Consider the following 18,788-nt stretch of genomic DNA (forward strand, 5'->3'; position numbering starts at 1 on the left):
TTCTAAGGCTACATATTAATAATACAATAGGGGAAAGTAGAGCAAAATATATTACTCTACCAAGATAAAACACTTGTTTAATATGGCGGGCCTCTCTTGAAGTGATGTCACCAGCCCAGCACAACACAGCATATAAAACTGCAACCATTACAGAGTTGTAGAACATGTAAAGGAAGTCACCACCTTTATTGAAGGAACATAGTCTCCTAAGAACAAAGAGTTTGCTCTGCCTTTTCTTATATAGTTCATCTGTAGCACAAGATCAATCCTGCTTGTCTGTGATGTAGACTCCCAAGTACTTGTAGCAGTGTCTAATAAAAATGTGAAATTGTGTACCTTCGCATGTATATATGATGTCAGAGGGTACCATCGAAGCTGACTGCTTGAAGGTGAGCAGCAGTCCTGGAGAAACAACGTTGATGCCGTTGCAAGAACAACAGAAACCCAACAATCAGATGCACCATGAAAGGGTTATGCTTAACCTGCATACCTCACAGGCAAAGTTACACATGGAAAACTGTGGACAGTTTTGATGGAAAAATCACGAAGACCTAACTTTCCTACAGATACTCTAGATAAAAGCTACTAGAGTAACTCCCAGAGCACAGAGTACAGTTTCTGGAAATAGTAGGGAAAATTTGCCTTTTTTATCTGTAAGAGATGACAGAAATCTACAAATGTATAGGGTAAATACGTATAGCTGTAAAATCCATCCATCCATTATCCAACCCACTATATCCTAACTACAGGGTCAAAGGGGTCTGCAGGAGCCAAACCCAGACAACACAGGGCACAAGGCAGGAAACAAACCCCAGGCAGGGCGCACACACACACACCCACACACCAAGCACACTCTAGGGACAAACAATTTAGGATCGCCAATGCACCGAACTACATGTCTTTGGACTGTGGGAGGAAACCGGAATACCCAGAGGAAACCCACGCAGACTACACGGGGAGAACATGCAAACTCCACACAGGGAGGACCCGGGAAGTGAACCCAGGACTCCTAACTGCGAGGCAGCAGCGCCACCATGCTGCCCTAGCTGTAAAATGTTACTTTGAAATTAATAACATGAGGCGCAAATAAAAGCTGCTTATAACTAGAGATACCAGAGCCTATGAAAAAACTTGTAGATCAGTCCCAACCTAAAATCGCTCCTCACCTCTCTGCCAGCGTCTTTTGTCCTTTAAATGTGTTGATAAGCAGCAAGCAGTCTGGAATCACATCCCCCATCGGCACACAGTTTTCTCAGCTCAAGTCTGTTTACCTATGTGTCAGTTGCTTGGAGTTGTATAGAGTGAGAAGTCAAGCAAAATCACACCTTTTATAAATACTATATCGTTATTTGGAACACATGCATTTCATGTGTGTTCCGTGTCTACAGCGATCCATGTAAACACATTTTTAAAAAAAAAAACATTTTTCATGTTTTAGTAATAATTGACAAAATGTAGAGATGAAGTGGGCGGCACGGTGGCACAGTGGTAGCGCTGCTGCCTCACAGTTAGGAGACCCGGGTTCACTTCCTGCGTGGAGTTTGCATGTTCTCCCCGTGTCTGCGTGGGTTTCCTCCAGGCACTCCGGTTTCCTCCCACAGTTCAAAGACATGGAGGTTAGTTGGATTGGCAATTCTACATTGGCCCTAGTGTGTGCTGGGTGTGTTTGTGTGTGTCCTGCAATAGGTTGGCACCCTGCCCAGGATTGGTTCCTGCCTTGTGCCCTGTGTTGGCTGGGATTGGCTCCAGCAGACCCCCGTGACCATGTGTCTAGATTCAGCGGGTTGGAAAATGGATGGATGGACAGACATGAAGTTTATAATGTGTAAAGCCTGAAGTTCAAATATCAAAGAAACACTTTCACAAAAGGTACAAACACAATAGAACATTTCACACAAGACAATATTTTTGCAGAAACAACCAAATTGCACTTTAGGCTGAAACTCTTCAGATCCAATCCTGATGCTTTTTTTGAGATGCTGAGTGATTACAAATGTTCTGCTTACTGTATGCTGGGGATAGCATGGTGGGCTAATGGTTATCACTATAGGGTGGTCCAGATTTAAGTATGCAATTTTCATTATGCTATAACTTATTAAGTTTAATTATTAATTATTACATAAAAAATCACCAGAAAAATCCCGGACCATCGAGAAGTGTGCAAACTGAAGACATGTAGAATCACCTTTACGCCGAACTGGAATCGTCACCACATATATTAAAGTCATCCACACGATCTGGATCAGCATAATTAGATCTGGACCACCCTGTACTTCACCACAGATACAGTAGACTGTTTTTGGAATCTTAGTCCAGTTAATGTCTGTTTGGAGTTGGCACATTATCCTTGTTTCTACTTTAGTTTGTCTCCACATATACCAGTTATCATACCACATTCCAAAGCCATTTGATTTCTGGTTCTGCTTAAATAGGGGGTCAATCTATACTGCCTTATATAAGCGTGGGCGTTCCCTTTGACAGATTGGAGTTCCATCCAGGATTTTCTTACACAAAAAAGCTATGGCTCTCCTGAAGCTCTACAACTGGATTAATTAGAAAGAATAGATGGGTTAAATGTTCAGTAGATGGAATGGATGGAGCCTAAGTGACCTATTCCAGTCAGAAATGTCCTTGGTTTTTCTCTATTTTCTTTAGAACAAAACATTATTGTTAAAACAGCTGAAGACCTCCTGAACTTGCAAGAGCTGTTGCATTTCCAATGTAATGCCTTTTGACATTCAGATTTAGATGTAACTTTACAAAAGCTTCTCATTATGCACAGACAACTCTTTATTTATGGTACACTTGATCCTTAAGACCCACTAACATTTGTATATGCAAACAACAGGAAAGGATTAACAAGAATAATCACGTTCATGAGTTAGAAAAAAACATTTCTCAAGTTTAAACCAAGGCACTATTTCTTGTCATTGTAACTGACATAACATAATTATCAGCTTCTACCTTTCTGCTACAAAAACAAAAAAAAATACTTAATGCTATTCCCACTGACGCAAAATCATGACACAACGGAAGTTATTTCTGGACCCTTGTCTAACAGGTGTCTGTAATCACTGTGTTGTTTATCTTTTATCTGCAGCTAAACTGCAACAATGCTGAGAAAAAGCATTTTATTTGATTCAGAGATTAAAGAGCTAAAATTAATGAATTCCCTCTATTTAATTTTAATTGCCTTTTATTTCAATGTTCAAATAGACAGTGTTTAAAAATCATTAATTCCTCTTCACCCAACACAATTAGTAGCTATACTAAATAGCAGTAAATTAAACATAACATCATTATACATATAACATTTCTTTATATTAGGTTTAGTAAAAAAAGTGACATGCTAGTACAATGGTTGTACTTCTGCCTCTCAGCTCCCACGATTCGTGTTTAAATCCCAGCCTGGCAATTTTATGTGTGGATTTGTATTCATTCTTCCTGTGGTATATATTTTTTCGACCAAATCCCAAAGAGTAGTGAGTTACGTTGTATCATGGCTCTGAATCAACCTGATGTGAGTGTGTACAGGTATGTATACAAGTGTGCAGTGTTTTATTTATGACCCTGAAATGGAAAAAGCAGGTGGAGGAACTGGATGAATGGATGTATAAAAGGAACAGACTATTGTTACATTTTTCACACCACCTTTGAGGTCAGAGACGGACGCTCATAGGAAACCTTACTGCAGTGGTCAAGAACTCTGGAAACCCTTAAAGCATGGTCTGCTTTCTTTTCTTGAGAGGTCTGCAAAGGTGGCACTGGCCATGTAAGTCCATGAAAGAGAAGGGAAGGAAACACAATCCTTAAGGTCTACAGAGATAAGACAACCAACCCTTCCAGTCACATTTTACAAAGACCATATGGAGGAGAAGTGAGTACAGAATGTTGGAAGTTCAGTTTTGGCAGTCATTTGTGGAAGAACTGTCAAGAACCATCAAAGGCATTGCTACTAAAGGAGATGTTAACTCTGTCAGCTTGAGACTAGTGAATTTCCTGATTTCTTTAGTTGTTAGTCTTATTTTGTGAAAGACCTTTTTTAAAATGTGTTTAAAACAGGAGATCATTTCGACGGACACATTCCTATTGCCAATGTTGCCTTTGTTTATTGTTTTTATCACTGGCTGAATTAAATCATCCAACTTCCTGGGAAGTATTCTTACATAAAACCACGGTGCGTCTTGATTCATTGCAGTCACAGTAATATGGACAAAGCCCACCGTCTTGTGTCAAAGATTTAATAACAGAATTCACATTGTTGTATAGGCAACCGATGTCTGTTTTGAATGGAACTGGTAAGTTTTGTGGTTACACATATTTGACCAATGCACAGATAGAATATGCAAAAATGTTCACATTGTGAAATCTGCATAAGTTGCCTTTGTGGGAAATTAGTGTGAATATTTTGACAAACAAGAATAAGAATATGTCAGGTCAAATGTATAGGACTGTCCCAGGAAATAACAGCATATTTGGTCACACAAAGCCCCAAAATCATTAGCCGTGAGACAGAAGCACTAAATAATTCGAAAATCGTTGAAATTAATTTAAACCTTAAAAAAAATATCACTTTATTTGGTAGAAATATTGTGTTTTAATAAATGTTAGGAGAAACAGTGAGCTTCCTGTGTCAAAACTGTGAATGCAAAAGTATAAATTGAACAGAAGTTCATTTAAATGAAAAGAAGTCAATGAAAATTTGCTTCCCATAGAAAGCTATGTCAATGTTCTATTACTTGCTCCAGCATTATTTATATTTTTGCTTTACATATGTCTAGTTTTCCTACTGACCACATTGTTAATATTACAAACGCACACATTTTGTGTGTTTTAAGGTTTATATTTTTCTCATTTTGAACGTTGCCACCACCATTTAAAACAGTGTATGTGAACACTATGTCACGCACTGATGACGATTTTCAATATAATATGTAAACATATATTTTTTTTCATTAAATCATTTACCCCTACACTTTGCTAGCCTATTGGCATTGTAAATCTGGTAATGTGCCTTGCCTTTCTTTTTGTTGTCTAGTATCCCAAAGACCTGCCAACGCAGATACTGTACGTGAGGCTCACTAATGCTGTAGTGTAGGGTTTTATAAGATGTAAATATATATTTTTTTTCATTAAATCATTTACCCCTACAGTTTGCTAGCCCATTGGCATTGTAAATCTGGTAATGTGCCTTGCCTTTCTTTTTGTTGTCTAGTATCCCAAAGACCTGCCACTAATGCTGTAGTGTAGGGTTTTATAAGATGACATCTACAGACATGCGGAGGATCTACCTATGTAAACACAACACGGAGCTTTAATCTGATCCTCAGTCAACCAGCTTGACTTTACCTCATTTTCAAACTGAAACACTCTGTTTCTATAATTACCTGAAAATTAATTTAAAATGCTAGAAAATGTGAAATGTTAGGTTTAGATTTTAACTCAAAAATCAAGAAACAGCAGCAGATGGGTTGCATCCAAGGAATTCCAATGCGCCATGGCCACAGAAAGAAGGTACCCACCAGTGATTCTCTTAGGTGCCACCAATGCAAACAATTTTTTAATAAAAGACAAATTATATTGAACTCTTATTAAACTAAAGAGATCTTTCGGCTCTTTTTGTATACAATTACTATAAAAATTGTTTAACAGTACATTGTCAAACATGCTTTATCCAAGTTATGGCTATGAGAGGCAGAGCCTTGGGTGTGAGACAGGGAGCCAGTCCCTTACAAAGTTCACTCACGTGCATTGGGCTCATTCAGAATCGAACAACCTGCTATGCTTGTCTTTAGTATGTGGAAAAAAACCCACATAAGACATGAGGAGAATGTGCTGGATGCACACAGACAGCAATTAGGCACCGGATCAGTTAAGCAGCAGCACTAACCACGGTGCCATTACGCAGTCTTAGATGTTTAAATATCAGTACTGCTATAGTTCCTTTGACTGCACAGACCATGGTTGAGATATCTGTCCTCCTATGCCCATATTCCTTTTCCATTACTGAGTGCAGGGGACCTGAGCCTATTCTGGTAGTATCTGTTACAAGGCCAGACCGAGCTCTAGATGAGAAAACAATCCAAGGCAACATAACCACACCTGCACTTATGCTGAACTAATTTAAAGTCGCCAGTTAACCAGACATAAAATGAGTTTCAGATGTGGGTCTTGTCTCTTTATTTATTTCTTTTTCTTAATTCCTTTTGTTGTTAAATGTAAACTCTTTCAATTAAACCTGACAATTGACAAAGGCCAGATTCACACTTTCTAAAGAGGAGCCCCTCACTCAATGTCAGTATCATTCACTGAAAGAAATAAGGCGGCAAAGTCTTTACAAATAGGCTCAGAAAATTAAATTGTCTCCTGTGTATTAAACTTAATTACTTGGAAAAGTAAAACAAAACCTGTTGGGCATTTCTGGATTGACAAAATAAATGTGGAAGCAGAGGAAAAGCGTGTTTCAGTCAGGAGTAATTACAGACGAGATTTGACCTTTGATTAACAAATGGTTTGGAACAAAACCCGGCAGCCACAAGGTTATGCCAGGATAAAGGCTGGGAAACCCACACATAAGATATTCAAGTCACTAAGAAACAGTCAAATCATGTTTTATAAAATAAATTAATTGAATAGTGAAGACATTTTCCTGGTGGCCAGTTAGGATGATCATGTACCGTAGTAGAGTAGACCAAGGTGGTCAGACGGTAACACAGCACAGTACATGGTAGAAAGAACCCATAAATATGCAAAATATTTGCCTTAAATTCAGTGGCACTGTAGCTAGAAATTTATACACGTTTTGTTTGAATTATACAATTTTATTCAGAGTTACTCCGGATGTTTCCAACTACTCATTAAGATTTTCTTTGACAAATCCAACCAAGTGGTATTGCTAAAATTTCAAGTTTAAGCAAAAATTTGGGTAGGTACCTAGGTTTATTACTTTAGGTTACTAAAGTTGAAAATCAGAGTAAAAGATTTATTTTAAATATAAGTGTAGCCCCCCATATTGATTCTTTCACCAGCACTTGTTTTCTACTTAAAGGATACTTACTGTACCAATTTCACTGTGGTTTTGCTTATGAATTCAATATGAAAAAAAGAAAATTCACAAGAAGTACCTCTACTGATTAAAAGTTTGTTTTGCTAGTAAAAGTGAAACCACTTACTCTTGATTGCATTTTGCAACACCAAATCAAACCAAACAATAAAACGTAAAATATTTTGCTTGGCATAGAAAGTATTGCTTTAACTATGCTTATTAGCACACCATCAGAATTTATTCAGCCTTTCTGAAAATGGCTCTCTTATGGATATAAAAGTGACACTCATTCATGGTTCAAAATAAAAAAGATTACTTTCTACAACACTCTTACTAAATCATTTTACATTAGTGTTTTGTCTTTCCTTTTTCCAGGCTCTTTGTATTGATGTTGAAATGGAAATCTAGAATTGCACCCCACTTCTGGTTAGTAAAGCCTCACCTATTATTTTTCTGAAGTCAAAGTAACTTACTGTAGATGTAGCTGAGTGGTGTGTACCAAATAAATATTTGCATTTTATTTGGCTACTGTGATTGGGAATATCCTGAAAATCAAGCATGGAGGAGTGAACAATAAAAGAAGCACATAGAAGAAGTAAGAGGTAGACTAGTGTTAGTGACAGAAAGAGGAATGTTAGAGAATTTAATTATCCAGAGCTAATATGGACAAGCTACAACTCCCGTTCATAGAAGAAGTACCTGGGGTCTTTAAAGGCAGTCTTATGTGGCTCAGGTATGTTTATTCTTTGTTTTCTTTTTCTGTTTTACCTTATATATTCTTGGCTACTTTTTTTATTACTAGTTTTGTGTAAAAGACAAAGGTATCCTAAAATTATATGTTATATATTATGAAGGAATGCTCACTAGGAAAATGAAACTAACGCTAACATGAAAACTCCTCATGCTGGTGCAGGTCAACTAAACCTATCAGTCACTGAATACAACAGCCAACCGTCCTTCCACCCACTCCACCACGCACATCCCCACAAACCTGTGATGGAAAAAGTAGGTATGGAAAATGAATGAGAACTTAACTTTCAGAGGCCACAATCACAAAGATAATGGTGCTTCCAAACACACACTGAACATAGTGTTTAGGTACTGTACTTGCAGAATCCAAACATTAAATCTACATCAGTGGAAGAAAGCTATAGGTTACATTTTTTTATTTTTAAATTAAATATGAACAATGCCTTTAATGAATTTAAAACCCAACAGTCTAGAAAATGGGAACACTTCTATGCCACAAAACATAAACACAGAATTAGAAATGATAATATTAGACTCTTATGGGCAAATCAGTCAGAGAATCTGTTGGAAGCTGACCACATTAAAAAAACAGCAGTTATTAGTTGTCTCCACAAAATATATCTAAAATATCTTTCAGGTTCTCAATAAAGCCACAAAACCATTTTCCAAATAAATATCTGTTGAATGCCACTGCTGCTTAACCCGACCAGAAATGATTCTTGATAATAGGAAAACGTAATTTATCTTGAATAACATAAAGCAAATTTAGCATACAAAACGCTGATGATGAACAAAATGATTTGCATGAAATTGAATTTGCAGAAAATCTCAGTATTTCAATTCAGAAAAAATTTCCGAAATAAATTGCATTTCGTTTCCAGCAAAATTCACACAAGAAGAAAGTCATTTATTTCCTGTCTGGGAATGTTTTAATGTCTCAATACTGCATGTGTCTACCTGTTATGTAGTTAAATAAAAACTTGCAGAGGAAAATGAAAACACCAGAATTGTTCTTATCTTCAATTGGCAGTTGCTATGTAAAGGCAGGGTGTTTGCAGAGGTGACTTTTTGTATAATAAATTTCCCTGTGGAAAAAAGACGGTGCTGTGCACAATAGTACGTTTTAGTGCGTCTTCGTCTGGAAACGTTGCAGCATGTCACATCTTTAATAAACATACAGCACTTCTCCACAATGGTGTGAATAAGCAGCAGAAATAGAATTTATGTTACCAGTTTGGTATAGACTACATTCTTCTTCAACTGCAGCAGAGAAATCAGGTAACACTAATGTGCGAATGAGGCTTTAGAGAGCAAAACTCCTTCCTTTCCAATAAAAAAAAAAATACCTTTAAACCCCCACTAAAACCATGAAGTGTGGTGCATGGTGCAGTTGTGTAATTGCCTAAGAAATTAATCTTGGTTTCAGTTCCAGAATATTTTCCTGGAAATTTGCGGTGTGGACAGCTTAGATGAACTTTGTTTTTTTCCTAGAACTCCATGATGCTTTGTAAGGCCAGTGTGACACCATAGCAGCCAATGTTGGATGGGACAGTCCCCTGAATATATAATGCTGATACTAACAGTGAACTAAAAATTAGCTGAAAAATTGCAAACACATTTAAACACAAAACAAGCACGCAGAAAGAAACTAAAAATGTGTTGGTATATTTGTGTCTCAATGGTAATGTCTTTTTGTAGAGACTTGTATATGACCTGCATGCCTACTCCTTTAATAGTATTACCCAGATGCTGTACAGTTTGTGCAAAACACAAAAGAGTAAATAATCCAAGTTTTTTGGTATTCCACTTATTTGGTAGCAGCAGCATAGAATGAGAAAAAGCGCCAGGAAAAAATAAACCTGTATGTAGTACTGTTCGAGAAAGGGGAGTATCTGCTATTGAATCCATGGGGACAAGCCATAGTGAATTCATGCTTCCTGTCTGCAAGAAATTTTACTGTTCTAATATTTATGTCTATTAATTTTATCTCAGGGTGGCACAGTATTAGCACTGCTGTCTCACAGCTCAGGTCACAGTTTTGGCCACAATAATTGGTCCATCGTAGTTGGCGGATGTTTCTCTAGCCATCAGGGACACTTAAAAGGCCACTGCACATCATTATAATCCACTCAAACTAGTTTAGTTTCTCCTTCCCAACTGACTTCAATGCATTTCGCTGAATTCAGCGAAGTTCACAAATGTTTACATCGGTACTCATCACTATAGAACACTTATTTTCAAATGTTTCTAAAAAGATTGTGTACTGCATGGACTCATGATTTTTGTGCTACTTTTGTCAATATGACTTATAGAAGCATTACTATAATCCACTAAGATTTACAGTCTATCATCAGTTTCATAAGATAAAAATTAGGTATCGGGGAAAGGCAAGAATAAATGCCTGACAGCATATAGTCCATTACAGACCACACTCACGCACACAGAAGCACAATTCTTTCTGTTAACTGTTTTCTCCATCTAATTAGTATTTTTTCATGTATAAACTACTCTATGTATATTTTGTAGAATTTTGCTGAACTGCCTATACCATCCAAACTCTTCTAATTGGAGCAAGGTTGAGTCAACAGCATACTCACTAAGTCAAGGAAGAGGGATACTAGAGCACATCCTCAGCAGCTGTCCAAATACCCTGCATGAGACCTGCTATTGTAGGCACCTAGACCAGTTGCTGAAGCTGCAGTGAAATTCCACAAAGTAAATACTCCATCCTAGCAAGATCTTTATCAAAGTGGAGGAGAGGCAACAGCAACAGCAAAGAACTTCAGTAGTTTGAAATAGCTGGAAGACTGGCAGCTCAAACGTCTAGATACCATTGCACCGACTGCTCTCAGGACAGGTGTTATACTGGTGGCTGCAGCATGTAGCCAGGTAATTAGGGTTGAGCTGACCACTTCTTGGAAAGGCTGGATCGAGGAGAACATTGAGACAAAGACAAAAAAAAAAATGCAGACTTTGAATATGGTTGCTGCAGAACTGCCTGGATTACATGATGAGTACCCATTTGATATTAGGTGTACAAATATGAGAAAAGTGATTGGGACCATCACTGAGGCTGCCAAAGGGACCTCTAGATGAAGAAGAGTGAGCCATGGACTGGTAATGATACTTAGAAATACGCTGGGGTTTGAGCAACGATGGCTGCGTTGTCTGCACAAGGCCATCTAATGTTGAAAGAGCTGAAACTACCATTGACCCAGGTGATATAAATGACGATGCGTCAAAGTTCATAAAAAGAGGTACATTTCAATCAATAATAATACTTAGATATTGAAATTCTGGTGATTTGTGTACTGGAGCTATGTGAATTGTTATTCATTTAAACAGGAGAAGAAGTGATTGTAGGTTTTGGGGCTGGTGCTATGACAAGATGCCTACTGTATCACACATTTAATGATTTTGTTTGAGAAATTGAATTACTAGGTTACTTTGGAGACTTTTCTTAACTGAATATGGCTTGTGTTGTAAGTTTAGTAGAATGCACTGTCCTGGAGAAGTCAATGAGTAATTTGGGTGTTCTAGATGCCTGCATGTCATTTGAGAGAATGTTGAATTTTGACACTGTCGATAACTTTTTTTTATGAAAGAAGACAGGCTGTTTTCAATATGATTGTATTCAGCACCATTTAAACCTAATTGTGTCTAAAATAAGTAGCCAACAAAATACTATGAAGAACTGCAGGATATTCCAGTGGCATTTTGCAAAAGTCAGGAACCCAAACTAGACTAGACACCACTATCCTGCACACATCCACACACATGCATATCAGGCCATATCAGGTCTGCAAGATACACCGTAAGTATTAGGGTCTGTCAAACACATTAAAGTCCTTGGGTCTAGCAAACATACTGTAAGTGCTCTTTCAAGCAATGAAACCCAAATCTGTGGAGTGTGAACTATTGGCCTGCTATTGAAATTCTACAATATAAAAATAGGTTAAAAGGCATTTAAGAACATTTATTCAGAATGTAATTTTGGAAACTTTAAATGAAAACTATTAGATGTGATAGGCTGGGGTCCGTCAAAAAATAGGGCCTGTTAAAGCCCATTGAGGAATTCATTGTGTGATTCTTGGATATACAAGAAATGCATTGTTTTTGCTGTTGACATGGCTGAGTGTCCTTTGAGTTGGTTCTTGCCTTGTGCTCATTGCTGCTAGGTTAGGATATGGCTCCCTGTGATAAAAACTGAAATAACAAATATGTGCCAAGGAATATATGTGTACAAGTAATGTTCATCATCATTTAGTGTTTTAGAAGGGAACTATATATTATTTAAATAATCATCTTTTGATACATTTAGACGAAAACCACAGACGACTAGCTAGTTACCATACAGTATACTGCTACACACAAAACATCTAAAGAATTGCTGTTTATGGCAAAACTGAAAGTGCAGTTTATGAAATTTTATTTTGATGCAAAGATATTAGCTCTCTGTCATGTCTAACAGAAGAATCAACAGGCAGTAGAAAAGGTTTTGGATAATAATTATATTTGTATGATAACTGAGAAAAGATGAGGCCGGCAGCAGTCATTGCATATGGTAATTTAAAAAGGCTTCTCTACTTTATTCTTTTGCTAAATTATTACTCATTTATATGGACATTACTTTTTTAATAAACAAAAAATAAATAAACTTCTATTTTACAAATTATAGACTTTGTAATGTAGAACAATTAGTTTATTTCTCAAGCTTGCTAGTTTAATTCACAATGTAACCCTGCGCAAGTCACGATTCTCTGTCTATAAAAAAAATATCTGGGAACAACTGTAACAGAGCTTCAGCTTGTAAGTCACCTTGGATAAAGGCATCAGCAAAAAGTAAAACCTCTTTACAATATATATGAAGTATATTATTTGTTTGCTTCTTTTTATATGCAGAACTTTGTTTTTAAGTCATAGGTTTGAAATTTGGCATACAGATACTTCTCAGCCTATCTCAGTTTATTCAGATATAACTTTTGTCCTAGCTTCATGTGAAGTAGTGACAAAAGCTCAGGATCAGACAGAATGGCAGGCAATTCCACAGTGTGATCTATCGACAAAGAAAACACCATGTGTGGAGTGATGGTGGTGTGATGGCTAGCATGTTTACCTTTCATCCAAGAAATCTGGCTTTGATTCCTGCTCATTACATTTAATTTCTTTATTCAAGCATTTCTTTAATCGTTTTTGTAATGAGTCCAAGACACTACAAATGGGGTTATATTGTCTCTGACATTCTATATTTCAATTTGGAGTTGCAAGTTTATTCACTCAGCCTTAAATTACCATTGCAAACTATCCGGCTCTGTTTCTATGTTGTATTTGGGGAGACATAAGTCAGGATCTTGATGTATAACTTGTGGCCTTGTCCCTGGCCTAGTGGTATTGAGGCATTGATGATTATACCACCAAAAAAACTCGAATTGACATTGGTAATTATACTTAGTTTAAAAACAATTTTTTCCCACTTTAAATGTATATAAAAGTTTGGGAATATTATCAGAGGAAAGCTACAGGGGCAAAAGAGTTGCTGGCATGAAATATTCCAATATGAGCAATCAACAGAGAAATGGTGCCCAACAGGTTGTGACTGCGGTGTGAAATCTGTTTCCAATTGCCACTTATTATATTTAACTTTTTTAAAATCCTTTCTTTAATCCAGCTTATTCATCAATATGTATTTTCTTTTTCCAAGCTATGGTATGCAAACTCCACAACTGGTAGAGATGCTCCTGCTGTCCATTTATTTTCTGTGACATTCTGATAAGACTAGGACTGTAGGAAGCTGTAGCAATGAGTACACGGCAAGAACCATCTGAAGACAGACAGCCAGTTCTTTACCATACAGTAATAATAATTAATAATATGTATTTACTTCAGCATAAAATAACTGTATAAAAATATGCACTTTTTAACATAATATTATCTTCAAATAAAAATTATTTATGACTTTAGTGGAATGTGTCATAAACTTCTTGCAGTGTTTCACAAATGGTGCCTCGTAATGTTGAGTTTCTTAGGTTTTCTCATCAAATTTAGCAAATTACTTTGATATAATAATCTTACTGCCAAGCTCTCTTTACTAAAAACATATTTGGAGTAAGTTAGAGAGGAAGCATGACCTTATGTTCAGTATAAGCTGGTGATCCTCCATTTTCCATCCATCTACAAATCCCACCTCTGTAACAATCTTAATTGTTATATTCTTAATTATATTTACAGATAATTGAATTCTGTGATTTGAAGTAATTTCCAGGAAATATACTTGAAAAAGTGTGTAAAGCAGAAACAAAAAAGAGTTAATCATCTGGAATTAATCTGGAATTCTGCATGTGATAGCATTTAGCTCTGCATATTTCTCACTGACCATACATTTGGAGCATCCTAACGACCTGCACACATTAAAATAAATTTACAATAAACTCAATCAATCTAGCATAGTGCATACAGCTCAGAATTGCTGCTCCTTCCACAAAAATACTACGACATTTTAACAAAAGACATGCTCTGACCAAAACACGTGTCTCTGCTGTTCCATGAACAACACAGACAGATTTAACTTCTATAGCTTGCTTGCCTCTTACTCATGTGGTTTACTTAAAGAGGCATATTGAGCAGTGAAAGTAGAACATGGCTGAAGTGAAAGTCAGTGACAGTATCAGTGTACTGTTAGAGAGTGAGAGATTTTATTTAGCATTGTACAGCTCTGGGGTATGATTAAAGCATATACGCAATTTTCAGGTGCATACTTCAGTTCCAAATGCTATATTTAAATCTAAATCCATCTATCAATTACTCAATCATTCTATATAATGATAATACAGATTTTATATATTTACTCAATATAACTATACACCTCTTTATCAATCTACCCACAGTACATACCATACATACATCCATACTGTATACATAAGTATATAATAGAATATGTACCCATCTACAGTATCTATCTTCAGTGTATATGGGTATGTGGTTTACACACACACACACACACACACACACACACACACTTGTTCTACTAAATTACTCTTAAAATGTCAATTTTAAAATGTTAGTCTAAATCCAAAGGTTATCATTCTGCCCTGCTCTGTGGTAAGCTTGTGGTTTCAAGAAAAACATTGCCATTCTGAAGTTAAACAGCTCGAAATATGACTAAAAATGACAGAACACTGGCTCTCTATAAATAACTGTTCCGGTATAGTTATATTAGGAGCTAGCTTAGATGGAATGATAACGCCTAACTCTCTAATCTTAGAGCTGTAAGGCCATAAGCTGAAAATAACAAGGCCTAAGAATAGATGACCCACAGAATAGACACTTTGCAAAAACAGGGCTCCCAAAACAAGAAATTCACATAGTTTTATTGTCCTGTTTGGCTGATCCAGTACTTCACAACTCGAAATGTCCTGTGAGGCACCTTCCATGCAACAGTGCATCAAGTGGAGCTTTCACATGACCACTGAGTGCAGCTCTCAATTTGCTAATTACTTACTTTTCTACAGTCTAAAAATACATATATTTTTTTTTTTTCCCTCAGCGGTTTCAGCTTACAAAGCTACAGACTTACTCTGGAGTACAAACTTGTCCGGAGGTCTGTCCCTAGCAGATGCGCCCTTGAAGACGGTTAATACTGACCATGATCTTTTTTAAAATATCCACTTCCTTTAGAGTTAAATACCACAAAGAACAGAACTGTTCATTAAGCTATTATGTATTTTTTAACCTGCACTTGTCCTAGGCTCCCCAATAGTCATGTATTCAAAACAGCTACAAGAGAGGAATCAACTAATGTAAAGTGGCTGATGAGTTTCATTTATATGAAGAGCTCCAAAAATAAAAAAGAAGAACTGAAATCTCACTGACTCATATGCAGAATGTTCAGCAAAAGTGGTCAAGCGGCTTCTAGCGTAAAACTCTTTAAATTAGATTAAATGCAGTGATCAGCTGTAAAAGTGCATTTTTGATCAAGAAATTATGGAATGTTTTCTAATTACTGTCAACGCATTATCTCCAGTGACAAGCCATTAAAACTTTTAAAGTTACAAGAAACATGAGACACTATCTGAGCCTAATAAATAAAATCTGATGTGACACACAATATAACATCTTGCATAAAATTGACATGATCCTCACCACCTGCCTTTGCACAACACTCACACCATTTTAAATAAAAATGCTTCTCATTAACTTACACTTTGTTTTTCACAGAAGTTCATAAAATCACCTCCAACCAAAACATTTTACAAATAAATTCTGTCAACAAGCAAAACAGAAAGTTTTTCCACTTCTTTTAATTCTCAGAAAATCTCAAACTTCGCAAGTTCTTGCAATGTCCATTTTTTTAACACCATGCACCTTCATAATATGTTTTCCTCAGGCATAACTCACAAAAATAATTCATCTCTACAGCCCATGCCACGCAGGGAGAGAGCAAAAATAAAGAAAAAAACACTTTCCAGAAAAAAAAATGCTCACTTGATTTTATTTTTACTAAAAACCTTAGTAATTATTATGCTATATACCACAAAATCTTACTAAAAGTTTAAAAGCAATGCAGCATGCAAAATAAACAATACATTCATAAATAAATGTGATCAATCCCATACTTAAATGTATCAGTTTAGAAGACAATTAAAAGTAGACAGAAACATGCACACATCTACACATGTATATGCCAAAAATCTTATTGCTACAAACACAGGATCCATAATAATTCAAACACATGTGATGCTACATCTGAAACAAATGTAACTAAACCCTACGGAGATTAAGGAACTCGGTGCTGAATTTACAGTCCAAGTCTTAAAACCAATGCAAAAGAAAGCCCTCCAAACGCCTGCCAGACAAACACTGTTTGTTTATTGTCACTGAGCAGCCCTGTAGAACAGAAGGGAGCTGGCATTGCTTACCTGAATTGATCACGCTGTGCATTCTGTGCTGAGCCAAGAGCTGCTCTCGTCCAGAAACCCCATCTGAGGAGAAACACGATTCACTCTCGTAAATTGTCTGCAGCATATTCCAATCAGTCCTCACTTGAGCTTACATGAAAGATTCATCACAGCCCCGCTCAGGCAGTCATAATAGACCAGCCAGAGCCCAGCAACAACCCAGGTCTTTCAATCTCATCCCTTTTAAAAAGTATAGAATTGACTTTTGTTCTTAGTGTGTGTATCAAAATAAAAATAATAACCTGACTAATAACAGCCCAGTCAAGACAGTGTTAAAAGAGCAGTTTGCTTGGCTATTTTTAGCTCCCAGACTCCCCCACAGCATGAAAGCTGGTTAAAAAAAAGAAAAAAAAGCCTCAGCTCTAACCCCACTTTGCTGTAAAAGGCTAAAATTTAACAAAAAAAAAAAAGACCCACAGGAAAAAAAACAAAAAAAAAAAAAACAAACAAACAAGAATAGAGTTTCAGGTACCCAAAGGCTGCTGTGAGGATTATGTCAAGACACCGAGAGCTCAGCTAAGTGCGATCTGCTCCCGCTTACTCTCCCCTCACTGCAAAGTTGGCTGAAGCAAGTGATAACTCATTTACATATGAATCAACAACAACGTGGCCCATGGGCGACAAAAATAGAACAATGGCCAGCCCGAGCCAAAAATAGGTCAGGCATAGCAAGGGGATTGAAGCGGTATTAATGCATTTAAAAATACCACTGCAAACACAGCTGTCTGTCTCCGTCTTTCAAGAAGGCACTACCACAGCCTACAGACACGGTGCTTAAAAGATGCACCATGCTCTCGAGTTTTATTTTAGAAAAGGCCAGTGCATTTTAGGATTTTTTTTTTCAATGTTTTCACCAAATTACCCTTCTAAGGGTCAGATAGCTAGTAGCAGCCTTTTTGCTGTCTGTGTTATTCTAAAATAAACCAAAATGGAGGTGTAGCTGATGCTATTTTCTAGGTAAAAATGGCTTGTATGTTTATTAATATGAAAACTGCTGTGTGTGAGTAATTTAAATTCAAATTGAGTATGTTGTTTCAGTAGAGAGTATAAAACAGACCTCGTTCAGACTAGCTCTGCTGAAACAATGTGTCGGAGAATCCTTTATAAATGTTTCTGTATTTATTTAATCACTCAGGAAAGACAGAATCAAAATGTATCTCTAAAGGCAAAATTGGGTTTTGTTAAAATAAAGCGAACATCCTTTTTTTTTTTTTTAAACCCACATACACATATATAAATAAACATACTCATATAGTGGATTCAAATGTTATTCAGGTCGCTTTATTTTCTGCATACTTTATTGTGTTACAGATGCAATTGTAAATACACACAAACACATATATACAGTACATTCATATGTACTGTATATATTAAATAAGTAAATATAATACAAGTGGAAAGAAGGTCTGTTATATGGTTTGCATATTTGTAGCTAGAGATCCACAAAGGCAGAAAATGAGTCACGTATCTCAAAATAGTTTTTTATTCCTAAGCTTTCGACAACTTGCCAGGTGTCATCATCAGAGGAAAATGATTAGACATAAAGGAATCCAAGGCAATATACAGAAGTATATTGGTGCCATGGTTATTGTTGCCACTGCTTTGTTGGTCCAGCACACTTTACTGTGTTGTAAAAGTCACTTTATATGCACACATATGCATATATAAACAAACATTTATCTATTCCTGCATATATATTACACTAGGGGGCTCTGCCCCCCGCTCACTTCGCTCGCCCACCCCCGAGTTTGGTTTACCGGATATACAATTTAAAGAGATTGTTATCTTCATGGGAATTGTTACATATGCATTATTTTCACTTTTAATTTAAAAACTTTGGTAAAAACAATACTTGTTCTTTATTTCCGGCCCCGGGAATGGTTACATCTCTTTCTCGCAGGATGTATAGCGCTGCTCGCGTTGTGAATCGGCTGAACGCACGCTAAGGAGATGCCATCGGATCATCTGCTGTCTTTCTGCTTCTTGTAGGCTGTCTGTTCTGCTTGTCGCATGTCGTTGTTTTAAGAGCTGGAAGCACA

At 36.7% G+C, this 18,788-nt stretch overlaps 1 protein-coding gene across 6 annotated transcripts in view; it reads right to left on the reverse strand.

Annotated features, from left to right (window-relative positions):
- Positions 1–18,788, reverse strand: part of LOC120516152 (histone deacetylase 9) — a 710,327-nt gene that overhangs the window by 337,516 nt on the left and 354,023 nt on the right. For 5 of the 6 annotated variants that reach the window (XM_039737623.1, XM_039737622.1, XM_039737625.1 and 2 more), the window contains one exon: positions 16,711–16,773. In XM_039737623.1, the coding sequence (XP_039593557.1) occupies positions 16,711–16,773 (63 nt within the window). Of the gene's footprint in view, positions 1–16,710; positions 16,774–17,221; positions 17,296–18,788 lie in introns of those variants that run through there. The other variant, XM_039737624.1, reaches the window with a different exon arrangement.

The sequence above is a fragment of the Polypterus senegalus genome, chromosome 15 (genome assembly GCF_016835505.1).
Source record: "Polypterus senegalus isolate Bchr_013 chromosome 15, ASM1683550v1, whole genome shotgun sequence".
In the NCBI taxonomy this organism is placed as follows: domain Eukaryota; kingdom Metazoa; phylum Chordata; class Cladistia; order Polypteriformes; family Polypteridae; genus Polypterus; species Polypterus senegalus.